Source organism: Pezoporus flaviventris, unplaced genomic scaffold, assembly GCF_033815535.1.
Source record: "Pezoporus flaviventris isolate CSIRO_AGI_PZ_B2104156 unplaced genomic scaffold, CSIRO_AGI_Pfla_v1 ptg000045l, whole genome shotgun sequence".
NCBI lineage: Eukaryota > Metazoa > Chordata > Aves > Psittaciformes > Psittacidae > Pezoporus > Pezoporus flaviventris.
In genome coordinates this window covers 25,804,104-25,822,673 of record NW_026892593.1, presented here as the reverse complement: position 1 = coordinate 25,822,673, position 18,570 = coordinate 25,804,104, and the positions used below count along the sequence as shown (strand labels likewise).

General features: G+C 38.9%; 2 protein-coding genes across 2 annotated transcripts in view; both read left to right on the top strand.

Annotated features, from left to right (window-relative positions):
- DNAJB9 (DnaJ heat shock protein family (Hsp40) member B9) overlaps positions 1-18,570 on the top strand; it is a 145,167-nt gene that overhangs the window by 60,933 nt on the left and 65,664 nt on the right. The gene's annotated exons all lie outside the window — the stretch shown is intronic.
- Positions 5,505-13,679, top strand: LOC133276658 (arg8-vasotocin receptor-like). Its single transcript, XM_061467731.1, has 3 exons — positions 5,505-5,890; positions 10,200-11,766; positions 12,814-13,679. The coding sequence occupies exons 2-3, from the start codon at positions 10,851-10,853 to the stop codon at positions 13,011-13,013; spliced, it is 1,116 nt and encodes a 371-aa protein (XP_061323715.1). The 5' UTR covers positions 5,505-5,890; positions 10,200-10,850; the 3' UTR covers positions 13,014-13,679.

Sequence of the window (18,570 nt, the reverse complement as noted above, 5' to 3'; positions counted from 1 at the left end):
GAATAACGACCATTGGACATGGACACAAAGCATCATGCTTCTGGTAGCATGGCTACTTCTGTAGCCTTTCATTTAGCTGTGATTTTTGACACAAATATTGCAAGTAATCAACTGGAACATTTCTACATTATTTTCTTCTTGCTTTTTTATCTCTGTTACTTCCCTTCAATATTTTGCTCTTGTCAAAGAACTAATAATTCTCAAAGCCTTAGAAAGGCTCAAATAGAAGAGAAACTTTCAGAGAAAACTGTGCTTGCTAGGTAGTTGCATGGTTGTGAAATCACCTTCCATAAATACAAAAGAAAACAGTGTAAGACTTCTATTGCAACTGCTTAGTATCTTTGTTTTATATAAGTCTGATTACCTGAAGTAGTTAGGCTGCTCTGATCCTTATCGGATCTTAGAACATAATATAGAAGTAACACATTTGGTAAGGTGGCAACTCATTTGCATGGAATATTATAAATTGCTGTATTAAATCTTACGTAATCTGTTCACTGTAGCAGCTGGTGAATATTTTGAGTTGTTTCCCTACTCCTCTCCCAGATACATCTTCCAAAAGAAGGGTAGCAGAAGGGTGGGAGTTCCCAAGGGTCCATCCATGCTGAACCACATGTTAAAATGTCAGTACACCTAGCTGTAGCACCACACTGATGTGACTGCTTGCAGGATCTGAGCTACTGTCTGCACCATGGATGAAGCAGTTGTTCTCTGTGCATGCACAAGGTGCTGTTAACAAGGGAGTCTGGGACTACTGTACAAAAAAACTGCTTTGCATTGCCTGTTATGTATAGATGGGTAGGGCAATTGTGGGACTCATAAAGAGCACCGACTTCATTGCTATTAAACTGTGATGTGCATGTATCATACCAGAACCATAACAGGTGACACAGATACCACATGATCTTTCCCTCTCTGTGCTGGTACTGTGGCTGCATAGACTCCAGGCCAGTCTGGCTGTCTTCAGTGCTGCACTCGGTGGTGCTGTCAGCCTTATGAACTATAATCTGAAAAGATCCAAGTTACTCCCATAGTGTTTTTCCATTTGGTATTGTTCCAAATGAGAAAAGTAAGTTTACTGGAACAGAAGGGTAAGTGGAAAAAATAAATATGACTTCCCTGCCTCACGGTTAGGAAGTTGTCTACAAAGATGGCCACAGCTTCTAGTCTTGGTTCTGCAGATTATTCTCATTATGCAATAGCTTTTGATATAAAATGTACATATAGAAGCAAACACCAGACTGTGGCATTCCCCTTCCCATGGGAGCACTTTAGCCACAAGGATACAGAAGCATGTCACTTTTCCAGGGTTTCTTCTTAGTTCCATGAATCTTCCATTCTTTTATGCCTAGTTACCTAGTTTCAATTAGGTGACTAGAAAGCATTTTCCATTCTTCCTTGCCAATAAGTTGGTGAAAAGGAAATTTTCTTAGGGCATTAGAAATATGTATTTAAACCTTCTCAGTCTGAAAACAGCACTGACCCCATTTTCTTGCATCACCTAGGCAAATGTTCCGTTGAGAATAGTGTTATACTAGATATTGTCGACTCCCTTGTTCCTGATCCTCCCAGCTGTTCCTCCTCTCCCTGCCCAGAGATCTCTATTTTCTCACCCCATTTGAAAGAACTGGCCAAATCCTAGCCTGTTCTTCAAAGGAATGGTTGTAAGGTGCCTTTAGAGTTATGGACCCTGCATTTTGAATGGGTAATAGTACTTAACTCTGTTCAGAGTTAAGACTTTAGATTAGAATTGGGATGTGGGGTTTATCTGTCTTCTATTTCCCTTCCTCTCCTCCCCCCCCCCCCCCACTTTCATTTCCTACTTTGCTAAATTCCAGGCAGTTTACGCACAGTGTAAAGGTGCTTGGATCCCTAAATCAGGGTTCTGGATTGCTAAATCAGGGGTTTAGATTCTGCTCAGGGAATTGATACTTCAAAACCTTTACACAGCTGTCTTTGCTTCTTGTGCCTCCACAGCTCATCATCAATGGTGTCTGGCCTTGGTCGGTACTTTTGTGCATTCTAGAAATCTAACAGCTAAAAGCAAGTGTGTACTAATCAAATAATCCTATAGTAGTTATGAATAATGCAGTTGATTGCTTAGAATTTGAAATTCAGGCTTATGCTAGAGATCATATTACAATTCCTTTTCAGCCCCCTGTGATTACTTTAATAGTCATTTTGTTATCTTTCAGCACTCAAGAACTGGTGCAAATTTTGTTACTGCAGCATCTGGTTGAGAGTATTATTGTGCAAGTGTCAGATAAAGTTCTTGGCATGAATGGAAGGAGGTCAAAACACAGTCTCTTTAGGTCTGCTGGAATTAGTTCGCTGTACACATTGTTTGCAACTGCTTACTTGGTATTGTTGGAGAAACTGACTCACTGCTATTTACTTTGTCCTTTAATTAAAACATTGAAATATGGCTGGCCTCTGCACCAGACACTGAGGTATTATACTAGCTTCTATCTCAGCATTTTCCCTTTATTAAAAACCCCTCTTTTTATAGCTTCCCATCTGTGGCAAAAGTACTTCATTCTTCTTCAAAACCAGCCCATCATAGTTTCTTCTCCTGAAGTTACTCATTATTTCTCCATTTTTCTTTGCTCTGACCAGCCTTGGTGAGGCTCCTTGTCTGTCAGTTGTTTTCCATAGACCTGGTGGCAGGTGAGCTGGCAGGTCATTTAGTGTCCTAATGGAGAATCCAGACTGCCTGGAATGCTGCAAATGAAAAAGATACCTTTTGGCAGAAGCATACTTACCTGATTTGTAATGATTTTTTTCATAACTTGAAGTACCCTGATAAAAGTTGCAGAAGTACCAGTAAAAGCTCAGCACTGTATGGGTAAACACTATTTATTAAAGTTGCATGAAATTTCACATCAGCAATGGAGAAAAGGTGTTATTTAGAGAATGGTTTACAAGCTATAGAAGATAATTCTACCACCATAATTCAAGTGCCTAAATTGAGCAAACCAGTACCAGTTTGGGACTCTCACTCACTGATGTCAGTAATGTCTGTGAAATCAGAAACGTACTCAAAGAATGAGGTCAGCACTGATGAATAATGAAGATTTTACTGAAATAGGTTAAAAAGTTACTCCTTCAGACAGAATCTCCTTAGGGATTAAAAAGAGGCACGTAGTAATATACGTAGTTAGTGGTACTGTTTTATGGTGAGTATCTGGGACATGTCTAGTTACGACTCACAGGGGGCCCATACCCGTTGTTTTTTTCTCTGGATTTAATGCCTGTGGCTAATTTCTACTGAAGGATGCACTTAATTTAGGAGAGTCTTGTTCCAAAATATTGCCTAACAGTAATTTTAGTAGTTTGACGTGTTGCAGTTCTAAAATTTTAAGGCTATTAAGCTGGATTTGTTTTTACGTAGCTTTTAATCTTACTAAAGTAAAATCCCCTTCCTTTAAAAACACAGTTAATTTACTCATCTGAGAAATGAAGACAGTTTCATGGAAAGTGGAAGTCATCCAGATCTTGTGTGTGCAGGGAAGCAGCGTTCGCACACGCATACACATGTACACAAAACGTAGGCTTGTGCGCAGCTAAGAGCTAGATTGACTTTGAAGGGTTTAAATTCCACTTTTGTTATATGATCAAGGTTAGTAGGACAGAATGTTGTCCCATGTTTATTATAGTGTTAAGTGTAATTTGTAGTATGTCTTGACTGGAAATGGATGAGCTTTTGTTTGTCTTAACATTTTCTAATAGTCTTTTGGCTTCCCTAAAAGTTCTTCTTGTCCCAAAGCAGTTTTGTCTGAATCAAAGCGTAACTCTTTCTGAGGAATGGAATTACTGACACTATTCATCATTTTGTATCTTCTCATGCATTGGTAGCTGCCTACATGACATGATTGTATATGTGCTGTCTGCAATACATTTTTCTTTATCTTTTATTGGCCCATTCACATTAGCTGTTGCATTTGAGGCTTCTTTAGTTCCATGGACTCTCTCTAGTAAATTTCTAACTATCTAGTGAAGTGAATCATTAAGCCTGGTCCGAAGAACCTTGTATGTTAATGTAACTATTGAATTAGCAGTAGGATTTTATACATATATATATATATATATATATATATTTTTTTTTTTTTTTAAGAAAACAGAACTGTAGGAGGCTGTACCAGTAGCAGCAAAAAGGTGTACATAATTTTAGTCCGGTAAAGACGACAGAGTGAAGTGGTTTCTCCCCCACAATTGGGAAAGAAACAATATTTTAATACTGAAAAATATGAATCTACCTTGCTGTAAATGCATCTGTGCTGCAGGCTAAATCCTTGATCAGTACTCATGTAGCTGGCTAAACTCCTGTATGAAAGAATCCATTTGCTAGCCATTACACTACTTCCAAAAGAAGTTCTCATTACATTTCATGCTATAATTATGTATTTACATTTCTTAATACAGCTCATTGAATGTATTCTCTATCACTAAAGCAATTTCAATGCAATACTGTGTTAATTCTTTTTATCTACCCTAGAATATATTAGTAAGTAAATGTTTTATATAAAATATATTAAATAGTAAATGTTTATACCCTCTTCTTGATAACTGATATTTTTTATTGCACATTCTAGTCCTTTCCAGCCTATCAGGTCTATGGTAGCTGTTTTTTACATTTTAATGTTTGAAAAGAAATAGAATCACATCAGCCTAAGGAAATGATTTTTTTATTTCTCTAAAATCCTCTAGAGATGTGGCCAATCATGTGAAAATTTGCTTTTCTTAATTAATTGGTTTTCATGATTTGAGAAGCACAGTAGCAATAACCTATTAGCTCTTCAGCTCTACACAGTCTCATGGAGAAAAGAGGCAGACCTTTGTTTCATAAATCAAAAGCAGACAGCAGTATTTTCCACTTAATCTTTTCTTAAATAGGAACTTTTTTGAACTTGTTTATACATTCCAAAGTAAAAGAGTGCAAGCCTGTAATGTTCACAGGTTGTATTTCGTAAGTAATGTCTGTCATGAGATAAACCATTTGCTGGTTTTTAGAAGCTTATGGGGGGCTTTTAACACTAAAATGCACATATTTCTGCTTCTGTATATATTCCATGCTTGGCTTTGCAAAAAGCGTCTGCAGTGCACTGCAATTCATGCAGGTTTTGGAAGACAAATATGGTTTAGTCTGGCAAATATTTGGTTAAGGAGTAATCTAATACCAGCCTATAAGTACTTTAAGGGCAGCTACGGAGTTGAAGGAACCAAATTCTTCTCAGTGGCGACAGGTGATCTAGCAGGGGACAATGGCCACTTTGGGAGGATCCTAAGGTGCATTAGAAAGTAGTTCTTCACCAAGAGCGCTGGAACAGGCTGCCCAAAGAGGTGGAATTTCCGTACTTCAAGGATGTGAGAGACTGGAAATTGGGCTTGTCTCAAACACTGCTTACTTTCCATAGTGTGAGAGTCAGGAAACTGAATTTGTCTCAAACACCACTTTAATTGAGCTTGTCTCAGATACCATTTGCATTTGACCATGGGAGGCCTTGAAAGAATTATCGCAAACGAAGCAGACAACAAGGATGTTGGCTTTTGATACTGCATAGGCAGGATCGTTCTGACTCTCTTGTTTGAAGCTGATAAGCCTCCACAGTACTGTGAAAACTGCTGACTCAAAGGATGCAGCACAACATGAGGGACAGCGACCACCAAGAAGACCCTTACAGAACCTCAGTTGTGGAACTGCATATGTGTTCACTGAAACACATCCACCATTATCATAATAACACCTTTCTACATTTTGCATGCAAATTATGGATAACACCCCATGAAACCTGAGCATAAAAGGGCAGGGCTCAGGTCAGAGGGTGAGCTCCCACCACTGGCAACACCCTGGGTGAAGAGGGCCAACGAGACACCGCTGGATCCACAGGTGGTAACTATCTGCTTGTAACTCATCTCTCCCCCTCCCTTTTCTCGCTCTCTCTCTCCCCCCCTACATTGATCTCTCCAGGAACAAACACCTGAATTTGTTAGTTTCATCACCTGGCCTTGTTTGTGCCTTAATTCTTATCAGGCGACAAATATATTGACTCTGACCAGGTCTGAGGCACATACATCTTTCAACCAGGTTGAGACAGAGGATTTAAAGACCTGGATGGACAAAGCTGTGTCTGACCTGACCTAATGATGGTGATAGTCCTACTTCAATAGGCAGTTATGCTCCAGAGGAAGTCTGCAAGATGTCCTTTCCAACCAGTATTTTCATGATTCAGTGATTCCCTGATTAAGGTACTCAGGCTCGTATAGTCAGTAGTGACTGAGATTTGCCTAAATCCTAGCTTTGAAAATATCTCCTTGAACAACAAAGTGACTTGAAACAGCTACCCAGCTACAGGTACAGGAAAAAATGCAGCAATAAAGGGTGGAGGGGAACATAGCTGTTTTCATAAGATAGGGTAAAACCAGAAATACAGACAGTGAGGAAATCCTTGGTCCCTTCCAATACTGGGAACCCTGCTTTTGTGCAGCATTGGACGGCACACTGCATAGTTGCCAGCTATGGAGGGGCTTCTTCCCCCTCCCACGATGTGGAGCCTTTTATTTTGTGTAGCAAACAATCATCTTCCCTGGACAGGCTGAGACATAACCTCTCTCATAACTTTCACCGGTGCCAGCACAGGCTTTAAGGACAAGGCTCAGTAGACTCAGATGTCTTGTTCAAGATCACTAACTCCTCAAATCCAACATTTTTGGCAAGGCTTCTAGCACAGCTAGTTCAGCCTGGAGGACAGATAGTTTCAGGGGGCCTAACAGTGCCCCCCAGTACCTATGGGGAGGCTGGCAAGGGGTGCAAGCCATGCTCTTACTGAGGTCATGGGAGAGCAAGAAGATGTCAGAACCAGGGGAGGGTCTGGTGACATGTAAGGATAACTTTTTCCTAGTGAGAATAAACAAGCATTTGTAACTGGTTACCCAGGGAGGATTTGGGGTCTAAGGTCTTGGAGGTTTTCAAAATCTGGCTGGACAAACCCTGTGTAAACTGGTCTCAAGGCCAGGTTGGACAGGGCTTTGAACAACCTCATCTAGTGAAAGAGGTTCCTGCCCATGGCAGGGGGGTGGAACTAGTTGATCTTTAGGTCCCTTACAACCCAAACTGTTCTATGATTATATGAATTCAGTGTTGTCCCTTTTCTTGAGCAGCTGTATAATTCTGTAATTCTAAGCAGACATCTAAATTTAAGTCTTAACCTGTGAGCTGAATCCCTCCCTGCTAGCTAACCAATAAACATTAGAAGAGAGCCTACACTGATAAATTCAGCAGAAGTTCATTTAAATGTGCCTTCCCACACTACTGAACTTAAATAATTTAGGAAAAAAATTAACTTGGACAGATACAGTTTGGAATGAAGCAAAGCTAGGCAACAGGAAAAGGATGCTATTGGAGTAAAAGAACAGCTAAGAGGACTTAAATATTTTTATCTGTTATCCTTTTTTAATTTTCTCAGGCAGTTATAGTCCCAGAGTGGATGAAATTTCAATATAACGTTATCCCAAATGTCTTCTAACATGGATGAAAAAGATGGAAAGGGCACAATTACAAAGTTATGAAAATATCAAGTTACATTGACCTGATTATATGCAAGATGGAGTGTAGTCTTACATCACTAGAACAATTTGTACAAGAAAGGCCACCTCCCTTTTTATAAACATGGCAAAGTCTTCTTGTTGCACAGTGTGCTTGCCCTTTAACCTGTATCCACTTGCTGGGTCTGATACCTATTACAGCATGTCTACTGTCCAGACATTGTGTGCTGTGTACATGAGCAGGCCTAGGAAGAGCTGTCTGTTCCCAGGGCTCCTGTTGAACTATTCTAGGTTTAAGTGACAAACACTTTTCCCTGAAATACATGTCTACCATACGTTATGCATCATGAAAATTGTACAGATGCATGCTCATGGTGCTATATTCTGTTAGTCTTCCAGTAGTATCCCAGTGGTGACTTGTATTGCACGTTCTGGTCTTTTTATTTATAATTCCTTGGTCATCTTTCAGATAATGAAATTTAAATTAGTTTTTATCTTCAATGCCTGAGCCTGGGCTTAGTTTTGTATTCAACATGTTCCTGTTTCAACCCATGTACTCCTAGCTCTGCCTAAGTGTGCGTGTTTATTCTGTATTCTGCTAGAAGAGTAAAGATCTCACTTGGCTTTTTATTAACTCATGGAGCGAGGATGGTCAAGGTAAGTTATTTTGGAGTACACATCTGAAGGCAGAAGTGAAGCTCAGCCAGCCTGTGCTACAGCTCAGTGTCTGCTATTAGCAGCCTTGCCAGGGGTTAGTGGTCTGTGGCCAATTCAGTTACTCTTCTTCAGTTTGCTGGGAAGGGAGTGTGAGGGTAAAGGCAAACCCATCTGTTTCCTTATGGTCTTGCCATGCTGTTTCCTACTAATAGAGATAGATTCTGAAGTGGGGGGAAAATTAAAAAGAAACAACCTTGGGAATCAAGATTTCCTACTTGAAGGCTTCCATTAGGCTTCCATTTAGGAAAAAAATTATCCAGTATATTACATTAAGTTGTTGTGATTCATACTGTTTGCAACATGGTCTTAGAGAAAAGCTCTTGTAGTCTCAGGCAGCTGCAGCAGTGTTCAGCCAAATCTGGATTATGGATTCTTACAGCTGCTGTCAGTGGCAAGGTTTCCAGAGATTGTTTGGTTTCTCTGTTGTCTGTTCTCATAGACTTCCCTTGCTTGAGGTTGTCATGGTTTAACCACAGGTGGCAACCTGCAGCTTACTCATGCCCCCTCCCCACCCTGGTGGGATGAGAAGAAGAATCAGATAAAAGGCAAAAACCTGTGGGCTGAGATAAGAACAGTTTAATAATTAAAATATAGTAATGATGATGATATCAACAACAACAACAACAATAATGTTAATAATTATGGAAGGGAAGGGAGAGAGAGAGAGGAATAACACCCCCCCCCCCCCCCGCCAAAAAAAACCTGATGCACAGTACAGTTGCTCACCACCCACTGACTGATACCCAGCTCAGTCCTGAGCAGCTATCAGTAGCTCCCAACCAGCTTCTCTCAGTTTCTATACTGGGCATGATGTGCTGCGGTATGGAATACCCCTTTGGCTAGTTTGGGTCAGGTGTCCTGTCTCTGCTTCCTCCCGGCTTCTTGTGCCCCTCCTCACTGGCAGAGCATGATACTGAAAAGTCCTTGGTTAGGGTAGGTGCTACTGTGAAGCAACTAAAACATCAGGGTGTTATCAGCATTGCTCCCAGACTAAAGCCAAAACACAACGCTGCACTAGCTGCTAAGAAAAAGAAAATTAGCTCTATTCCAGCTGAAACCAGGACAAGGTATTAGTATCAGTCTCATGGTGGGATTGAATGGGGAAAGAAGGAGAGAAAATAGATCATGCTGATTTTATAAACCTTTGTAGTCTACTTTAGCATCCTGTTTATGAATTTCATTTCTCCTGTCGGTTGATACATATAGTGCCAAAGAGATGATAGTTTGTGAGATTCCTGAGCTGGTTTTATAACACAGTTGTGATCACAGTGATTAATCAGTGTAGATGCAGCATTATGTACTATACATATACTTGCATCATGGACATACTTTTAACCTTACCAATTTCCTCTTCAGAAAGACTTCAAATTGCTGGTCTCCCAACTCTAAACAAAAGGATACGAATGCTCTAGCTCCAAAGAAAATTGCATACAAATATGTGTTATCTTTTGTATTCGATTCATTCATTTTATTAAGTCTCTCTTTTGTGATTAAAGGGGCAGACTAAGGGAGAAGAACTGAAATTAAATCAAAATTGCTATTTTTATCGGCCACTAAGTATATGCCAAAGTCATACAGAAGGTCAAAACCCGATGAAACTCTTGTGGTAATGATACAACTTACTCCACAAAACTAAAAATGCTTAGCTAATGAAAAATGACCTCCCAACCTTTAGCACTATAGTAGAATAGACACTTGAAGATTGTTTTGTTGTAGAGACCTTTTCTTCAGTTGGATTTCCCACTGAATTTTCACTTATTTCTCTATTATATTCTCAGTAGACTCACAATCCCATCAAAAGTAATTTATTTCACATGTGTTATTTTTCATTTTGCTGAGAAAAAACCTCTGAGCCTTGACCCTTCTTGAAATAAAAACATTATTTTTAGGGCAGGTCAAATATTTTTGTTTGTTTATTTTTTTTTTTTTTTTTTTTTTAGAATCAGGTGACTCAAAAAAAAAGAGAAGAAGAAAAAAAAAGAAGGCGACAATGGAAAATTGCATTTCTTTGTCCCTGCTGCATTTAGGATGTGGTTGTGCCCCAGGAGCCTAGAGAATTGCAGTTATGATGCGCCTGAGCTCAGGGCCCAACTTTCCATCTACGTATAAACATTCCTCTAGCTTCAGCCGGAGTGTTCACTTCTGGTTTGCGTAAAAAATATGTGCAAGAACTCTCTCGAGTAGGATCATTTAAGTATGATTTCGGCCACAGCTATTTACAAGTTCAGGCTTCGACTGAAGTGAGTAATCAAATTACATTAAGCCTCTGAAGTTTGCCTTTTATTTATCTATTTCCCCCAATTGTGTGGCTCGGTCTGCCTTTGGCTGCGTTCCCTGCAGCCTACCCGAGGGCTCTGCAGTTACATAAGGCTCTGTCTGCTGGGAGCCTATATAAAGCCTTTTTGCATGCCAGCAAGAGGCAGAATTTTATCAAGATCCAGGTCCCACTGCTGTGGTTCGCACAAGCAGGAGGAGATTTGCTTGAAGATATACCGAAACCTGAACCCAGGCTGGTCTGTTTGCTAGCCAGTACTTCACAGCTGTCAACCTGAGTCGCAAATAGCAGCTACTGTAAGTGGCTGCTGTTCACTATGAAGAATTTTTCATTTCCTATGCAGGATAACACACATCAGACTGAGAGTCCTTCTTCTCACAGATTCCTGAGTTTGACAAATCAGTCAGATCCTGTTGGAAGACCAGAAAGAGATGAGCAATTAGCTCAAGTAGAGATTGCTGTACTGGGGGTCATATTTTTGACAGCGTCTGTGGGCAATTTTATTCTCATACTGGTGCTGTGGCGAAGAAGAAGGAAGCTCTCTAGGATGTATGTGTTCATGCTTCACCTCAGCATCGCTGACTTAGTGGTAGCTTTTTTTCAAGTGCTGCCTCAACTCATATGGGATATTACAGATGTTTTCATAGGGCCAGATTTCTTGTGCAGAAGTATCAAGTATCTACAGTTGCTGGGCATGTTTGCCTCTACTTACATGATAGTGGTCATGACAGTGGACAGATATCAAGCGGTTTGCTACCCTATGGTCACTTTCCAAAAGAAGAGAGCTCTCTGGAACATCCCCATTTGCACCAGCTGGTCTATATCACTGTTTCTTAGCCTACCACAGGTATTTATCTTTTCTAAGACTGAAATATCTCCAGGTATTTTTGAATGTTGGGGTGAATTTATTCAGCCATGGGGTCCAAGGGCATATGTGACTTGGATTTTTGTAGTTATATTCTTCATTCCCTCAGCCATCCTCATCACTTGCCAGGTTAAGATTTGCAGAAAAATCAAAAGAAATATGTATGTTAAAAACCAGAATGAATATGAAGTAACAAATCAGAAGCAAGTCCTGCCATCCCGAGCAAGCAGTGTGAATTGTATTTCAAAGGCTATGATCAAGACTGTAAAAATGACAGTGGTGACAGTTGTTGCATATGTTCTCTGTTGGTCACCTTTCTTCATTGCACAGCTGTGGTCCGTGTGGTTCCCCAGTGTCGTGACAGAAGGTAAGGTACTCTCAATCCTCATTCATAACTTCATAGCAAGCTGGCAAATTTCTATGTTGCTTTAAATTTGCACTTTGCTTTTGTGTAAAAGTTACATGTGATCATTGGAGTATGATTAAATGAAATTTCTGTATTGATTATGTACTGTACCTAATTAGCTTCCGAGAACTTAATGTTATGTGATCAAAACGTGTATTTTGTGTGCTTTGAGTGATTAATGGTTTAAAGATTAATGAACAGCACAGTGAAAAGTATCATCTGCTTTATCAAAGGTTCAGACTTTTAGAGGTTTTAGATGTTATAACTTAGATTTTTTGGTTCTTGAGGTGAAAAGGATGAACTATTCCACATAATGAAATATTTCTTCTTTATTGGATAGAACAGTGATGTTGTATCTGTTTTTTTTTCTGAATATTGAAATCATAAAATCATATTGATGAAATCTCTGTAGTACACTGTGAAATAATTAAAAGTTATGAAACAGCTGCTTATAAAGCAAAAAAGCAAGTCTGAGAGAGGTATTGAAGAACACCATGCTGTAAACAAGATTAATCTTGTCAAACTTATACTATCACCTCTTTGTGAGTTGCACACTCTGTATGTGGCTGTTTAAGTTCACCTATTCTAAACTCAAAGGTATAAACCAAAGGAAAAGATATTAGCTCTGCCCGATGAAAAAACCCATCTTCTGATCTTTGTTTTAAGAATTCTTCCTGTCAGTATGAATTTGAGTCTTATTAAACATACATTTATATCAATACATATATCTGTATTTATCTGTATAGCAGGTTAGTAATTGCTTTTAAATCTAATGAAGCTACATCAAAAAAGAGCTATTTGGATCTATTGAACTCTGAAATGCATAGAATAAGGTGTGCTTCATACCTTTAACAGTTAACAAATTCATTGAATAAATGGGAATTTCCTCCTATTAGATTAACTTTAATATATGAACAGGTACACCAGAAAGAAGCAGACTATGAAAATGTTACTGATTTGTACGAGTACTTTATTGACTCTGTTATTCCTTTAACTGTTTCATTTTAGGTTCGGCATTCACCATTATCATGCTCCTTGGCAATTTAAATAGCTGTACCAACCCCTGGATTTACATGTATTTTTGTGGCCACATTCCATATTGCACAAGTAAGCAGGTAGAGAACACCTCGGCTCAAGAGGAATCGGTGATCACAGGAAGCATTCATCTCGTAGACAGAGACCCTGAGGAAAATAGTACTGCTGCATAACTGTTGAATGCTTTTTGTGGTTCTGTTTACATTTGCTACATTCACAAGACATATTAGTATTTTACCACCATCCCATGTTTTGTGGATAAAGAAGCTGGGAAATTGTCTTTTGTTGTATAAATATGTTTCTCTGCAGTTCTGTAGCATGTACAGGAAGTTTCTGTGTTGTGCAAGCCTGACTCAGTAGTTCCATCACCACTATGTTATCAGAGTGAATTCTTGTAAAGACTGATAGAGATATGTAAAAGTGTCTTATATATTTTTTGTCCTGAAGTACTTTCCCTTCTCTGATTCTGGGTTTCTAAGCAGTAAAATTTTACAACTAACTGGTCCAACAAATTAAAACATAATTGGAAAATCTGGCATACTTAGACTTGAATATGTTTTCTAGTTGAACCGTGAATTGTTCATCATTCTCGTGTCACTGGGGAGCAGTCTGGCAAATCTTGAGAAGGCAGCAGAAAGTCAGGAAAATCCTTTGCCAGCTATTATCAATACCTGCTTTAAATTAACTCCTTATGTACATTTATAAAATGCCAAGCAGCATGTTATCATTAAAAAAAAAGAAAAGGAATTTGATGTTCTTGTGACAATGAATACCTACTTCCGTTTCAGATGCCATTGTGGATCACAGGTATCATCAGCAGAGTAGCAGTTCAGGTTTGTGTATTCCCTGGTGTGCAAGCAGTTAAGTGACTCCATCTTCCCTCAATACACACATGTGTGCTTACTTTAAATAAAAATGGGCTTTAGGAATGTGCACTTTGTATTGGTATTCAGACCTATTTGCCCTGGCAGGCAATTTATTGACAGAGTGTGCTTAGAACCCCTTCAGGCTCAAATTCAATTACTTCCCCTTCATGATAAAAATAAATCTGTGTATTTTTATCTCAAAATGCTCTTTGCTTCCTGGTTTGTGGTGTTTTATGCAGGTAGCTATTTAATCCCCTTTCAGTGCCTGCAGTCTAATCAGAGGATTATGGAAGGAATATCAGTAAGGCTCTTTCAGGTGAGAGTAGAGCTGCATTCACAGAGATTCTTGGTGATACTTGCATATCATCTGCCTACCTTATACTATGTTTCATCAGTGCTATGCACATTTCATTTTTGTGAATGCTAGCAGTCTCAAATTTCAATGGAAAAGCTATAAAAGCGTGGGGAGTGTAATAGTCTTTAAATTATACTCAAAGAAATATTGATTTAAGCTAAACACTGATTGGATTGTGAGAAGTGCTGCTGTACAATGAATACTTATCCTTCAGGTTAATGCCTGCTGAATATACTGTCATTTTTATGCCCTGTATAATTAGACCAGATAGGGGTATGAACAAAATATTGTTATTCTTTATCACGGGTAAAGCTAGTGTCCCAGTCTGTCTGGCAAGAAGAACAGATCTCTGAAAATTAGGAAGAGGAAGAAGGTGGGTGAAGATGGTACCAGAACATGAGAGGAATGGGAAGAGTCAGTATGAAGTCTCTTATAATTGCAATTGATCCTTTTTTCTTGCTGTTTTTGTTACATTGGTTTTGTTTGTTTGAATTTTCCCCCCCTCTCTTTAATTGATAGTTGTTATTTCTACCCCACATGTGCTCTGTCAGACTAATTCTGTAACTCAAATGACAACATTTTCATCTGGGGTACGAACATCCAAGATATAATCCATACTATTGATAGGATGGTACAATCCATACTATTGATAGGATATTTGCTATATTCAGCCACTGACTTCCTAAGACTTTCAGTCAAATTAGCACTCAGGTTCTCTCTTGTGACCCGATTCAATGGTTAATGGTGGGGTTTTGTTTTTCTACTTCCTTTGATTGCAGTTAGTTAGATATTAAAATATGGAAAAGGTCTGTAAACAGAAATGCTTCAAGGAATTACCTGTGTCATTGTACTACTGGATTTGCAGCAAAACACATTGAAAGCCTCAAAAGCTATACATTTGGAAGAAAACAGACATTTAAATTGTGTGTAAATAGTCGTGCAGATCCAGAACCGATGGAAGTCAGAATGCTGCTCAGAGACTTCAGTGGAACTCTTCCATTTTACACCCCTGATCTGGCCTCCAATATTTAAAATGTATAACTTCTACTACTTAGACTTCTGCATTGCTCCCATTCCATATGGGAGAATCAGAAATTTGAATGTACAAATCCCTGGAGGCACTGTAGAAGCACATGCAAAAGAAAAAATCCAGTTATGAGATGAAAACCCTCCTCAATGATGTCTAGATTCTGTTTTCTCACACAAATCTTTCTGAGCAGAATAATACATAGCATACTAGTTCACACTCTGGAGGTGAATGGCTATGTTGTTGATCCTGGCACCGCCGTAGTTTCTGTTTATCTGGGTGGTTTGGTGTTTTTTCTTTTTTTACTTTCCAGGGTTTTGTTACTACATGGGAAAGGCACAGATCAGTAAAAGGAATTAGCTTCTTTCTTAAAAATGATTGGTTTATATTTTGCATTACAGATAAGATCAAAGACAATGTAATCTACCAATTCTGTATAGATTTATTACAGAAAAAAACAAACCCTACAGAATGAAAGGAAAATCCCAACATGTGTTTTGCATTCTTTACAGTATATTTTGATAATTCTGTTGTTCTACAGAACTGTTGCTGTATGCTCATAGCCAGTCCTAGTTCCGATACTTGTTGCTGGTGAATGCTGAAGCCAGAGGTGTTGGGCGATAATCTCTTTAATCTTTCCCTAAAATGATGCTGATAAAATTTTAAAGATGGTGCCAAACTTATGTCCTGCCAATGTCACTCTGATCACTTGGTTCTGACAATGTTAACTGGTTATCGGGTCGAATAAACTGCTCCTAACTTCACATTGTTGGTGGAAGACTGGCAGTGTGATGTGGAGACCCAAGCTGGAACTGGCAGAGTTTATTATGTGAGGCAGACATGGCATGCAGACATGGCTGTATTGTCTAGTTCCCAAACACATGACCAGGATAAAAGTATCCTCAAGAGCTCATGAATGTTAACTATTCTTGGCTGAAGAGTATCATGAGCAGACAAAGGGAAAGATGATCCAGCTATTCAGTTATTTCAGTCAAATCCCATTTGGGTTGGATTTCTCAGAGAAAAAGGAAAAAGAAAAAAAAAAAAAGAGAAAAAGGGCACGCCATGTTCTGTCTTCATAAGGTAGGAGGTTGGCTCTGAATGCCCTGGGTATCTACAGGAAACAGTCATGGCTGTGAAACAGACGATTCATATGTGCAGTGAAGCAGGTCTGCAAAGGAAAGATGTTCAAATGGGAATTGTGTTACTTACAGTAAGGCAGTCAGAAATAATTAATTTAGTGCTGTATTAGATGATCCATATAGATTTGAATAAAGGAAATCACACTGTTAGAAACTCAGAAATAAACCGGATGCAATTCACGTTACATCAAAACTCCAACTGCCATCCCAATACCCATCTCTCCAGTCCTATGTGTGCACAACACCAGACCCCTCTATGCTCTTATGGTCACAGGTAGAGCTTCATGATCTGCAGTATTGTTCCCAAACTCTACTTGTCTAATCTCTTGTAGAGGTGCCCCAGGTTCTCTTCACTTTGCCTTTCTGAACCAAAAGGACAGAAGCTGTGTCTTTCTCTTGGGCTTGTATGATGCTCCTGCTATTGCCAGTTCAGTACTGAGAGTCATCTTATTAAGAAGGCAATTTCTGGACATCTTTACAAGCCCTCTTTAAAACTTCCATTACTTGGTGCTTCACTTTTTCAGGAATGAAAGAGGCAATAGGCTTTGAGTGAAACTAAGCAGGCTATACCCACTCCCTCTTGCTGTTTTTCTTGCCAACATAGCGGACCAGCATATACTTTCCACAGGTACCTGTTCTATCATCGTTCCATAATGAACTTTGGAGGCAATGAAACCCTATCCAATGGCTTCTTGAATTTCTATCCAAATGTTGCCTTAGAGGTGCAGTGCAAACATATGCAAGTGCTATTGCATTTATAAAACGCTTCTATACGTCATGACTGACACTCTGAAAGACCTTTAGAATTGTGGGTTTATGTTTCTTGCATCCATTTCAGTATACTTACCAAAAACTGTTCAAATTGCATGTTTATTTAAGCAACAAATCTCCTGGATTCTGAGTTAACAACACAGGAATCAGTAAAAACTTTGTGGAGGAAACATTTCAATGCTATTTGGGAAAGAAGTTTGAAAGAATGCCAAACAAAACAAAATGCCAAACAAAAAAATTGACCTTGAAGATCTCTGGAAATTATGCCTGGGGAGTTGGATATAACCAGAGACAGACATCACCCTACATCCTAGTAACCACTTCTCAGGAGAGTTGACACAGTAATGGATATTAAAACCAGACACAAGAAAGTCTTGATATTCTTGTCATCATTGTCATCATCATCACGATCATTATTTAAATAAAGTATATCACTTACAAAAAGTTTTGAAACAAAACATAAACTTGTCACAATGCTACATATGTAGACCAAATCTGAAGCTGAAATAATATAAAAGGCACAATTTTAATAATGAATGCAACTTTTATCTCTGATGTTGCTATTTTTTTTAGCTAAAAAGATACAGATATGCTTTTTGGTTCCAAGGTTATTGTTCTGTGCATTGAAATTCATGAAGCTATCCAAAGATGAATTTTGACACGAAACACTAAAAATGTCTTTCATGGTTGTACTTTTATCTGTGTATATATTAAACCAAAATTTTTGCTTTAAGATGCTGGTCCTGTATTCCTTAGCTTATTCCTGAGTTCAGTTAGTATCTAAATCACTACCTTTGAACAGATACTAGGAATAAATCATCTGCTAGCTATCACAGTATATTGGAAAAGTTTTCCCATGTTTCCAAATGTGTTAATAGATGTCTGGTCTCAAGTGATTTAATGCTGAGTGCCTCCAGCTTTTGAATTACTGATGGGAGAAATTGTACTTCATCACAGAGAATACACGCCTTCTGGCAGGCAGAGTCATGATGTGAACACACTACTTACTGATACATTTAATACAAATTCCAGTCTGCTGGCAATGTGATTCATATTCCTGATCCTCTGTTGACAAGACTGACGCAGTCTTATATTTCGAGATGGTACGTGTTCGGCTGTAACTGTCTGTTCACAAAAAATATGTGAGCGAAACCTCAGGAAAGAAATCTTTATTTTCTTCTCAGCACCTGGGTATCTTGAAGCTTAATGCATTTGCTGTGAAAGAAGAGATAAAAAATTCCACCGTAGCATTTGGGTTTGATTTGTTTCCATTCACACAGAAGGGTGCTACTAGATTGCATGACACTTACATAGAACCATAGAATAGTTTAGGGTTAGAAAGGACCTTAAGATCATCTAGTTCCAGCCCCACTGCCATGGGCAGTGATACCTCACACTAGACCATGTCACCTAAGGCTCTGTCTAACATGGCCTTGAACTCTACCAGGGATGGAGCATTTGCCATTTCTTTGTAGACTGTATTAAAGGAACGATATAATGGAAAGTCAAACACTTAGAGCTCCAGAAGTGCCTCAATGTCTCTATGTGTGTGCTTAATACACTAGTTAA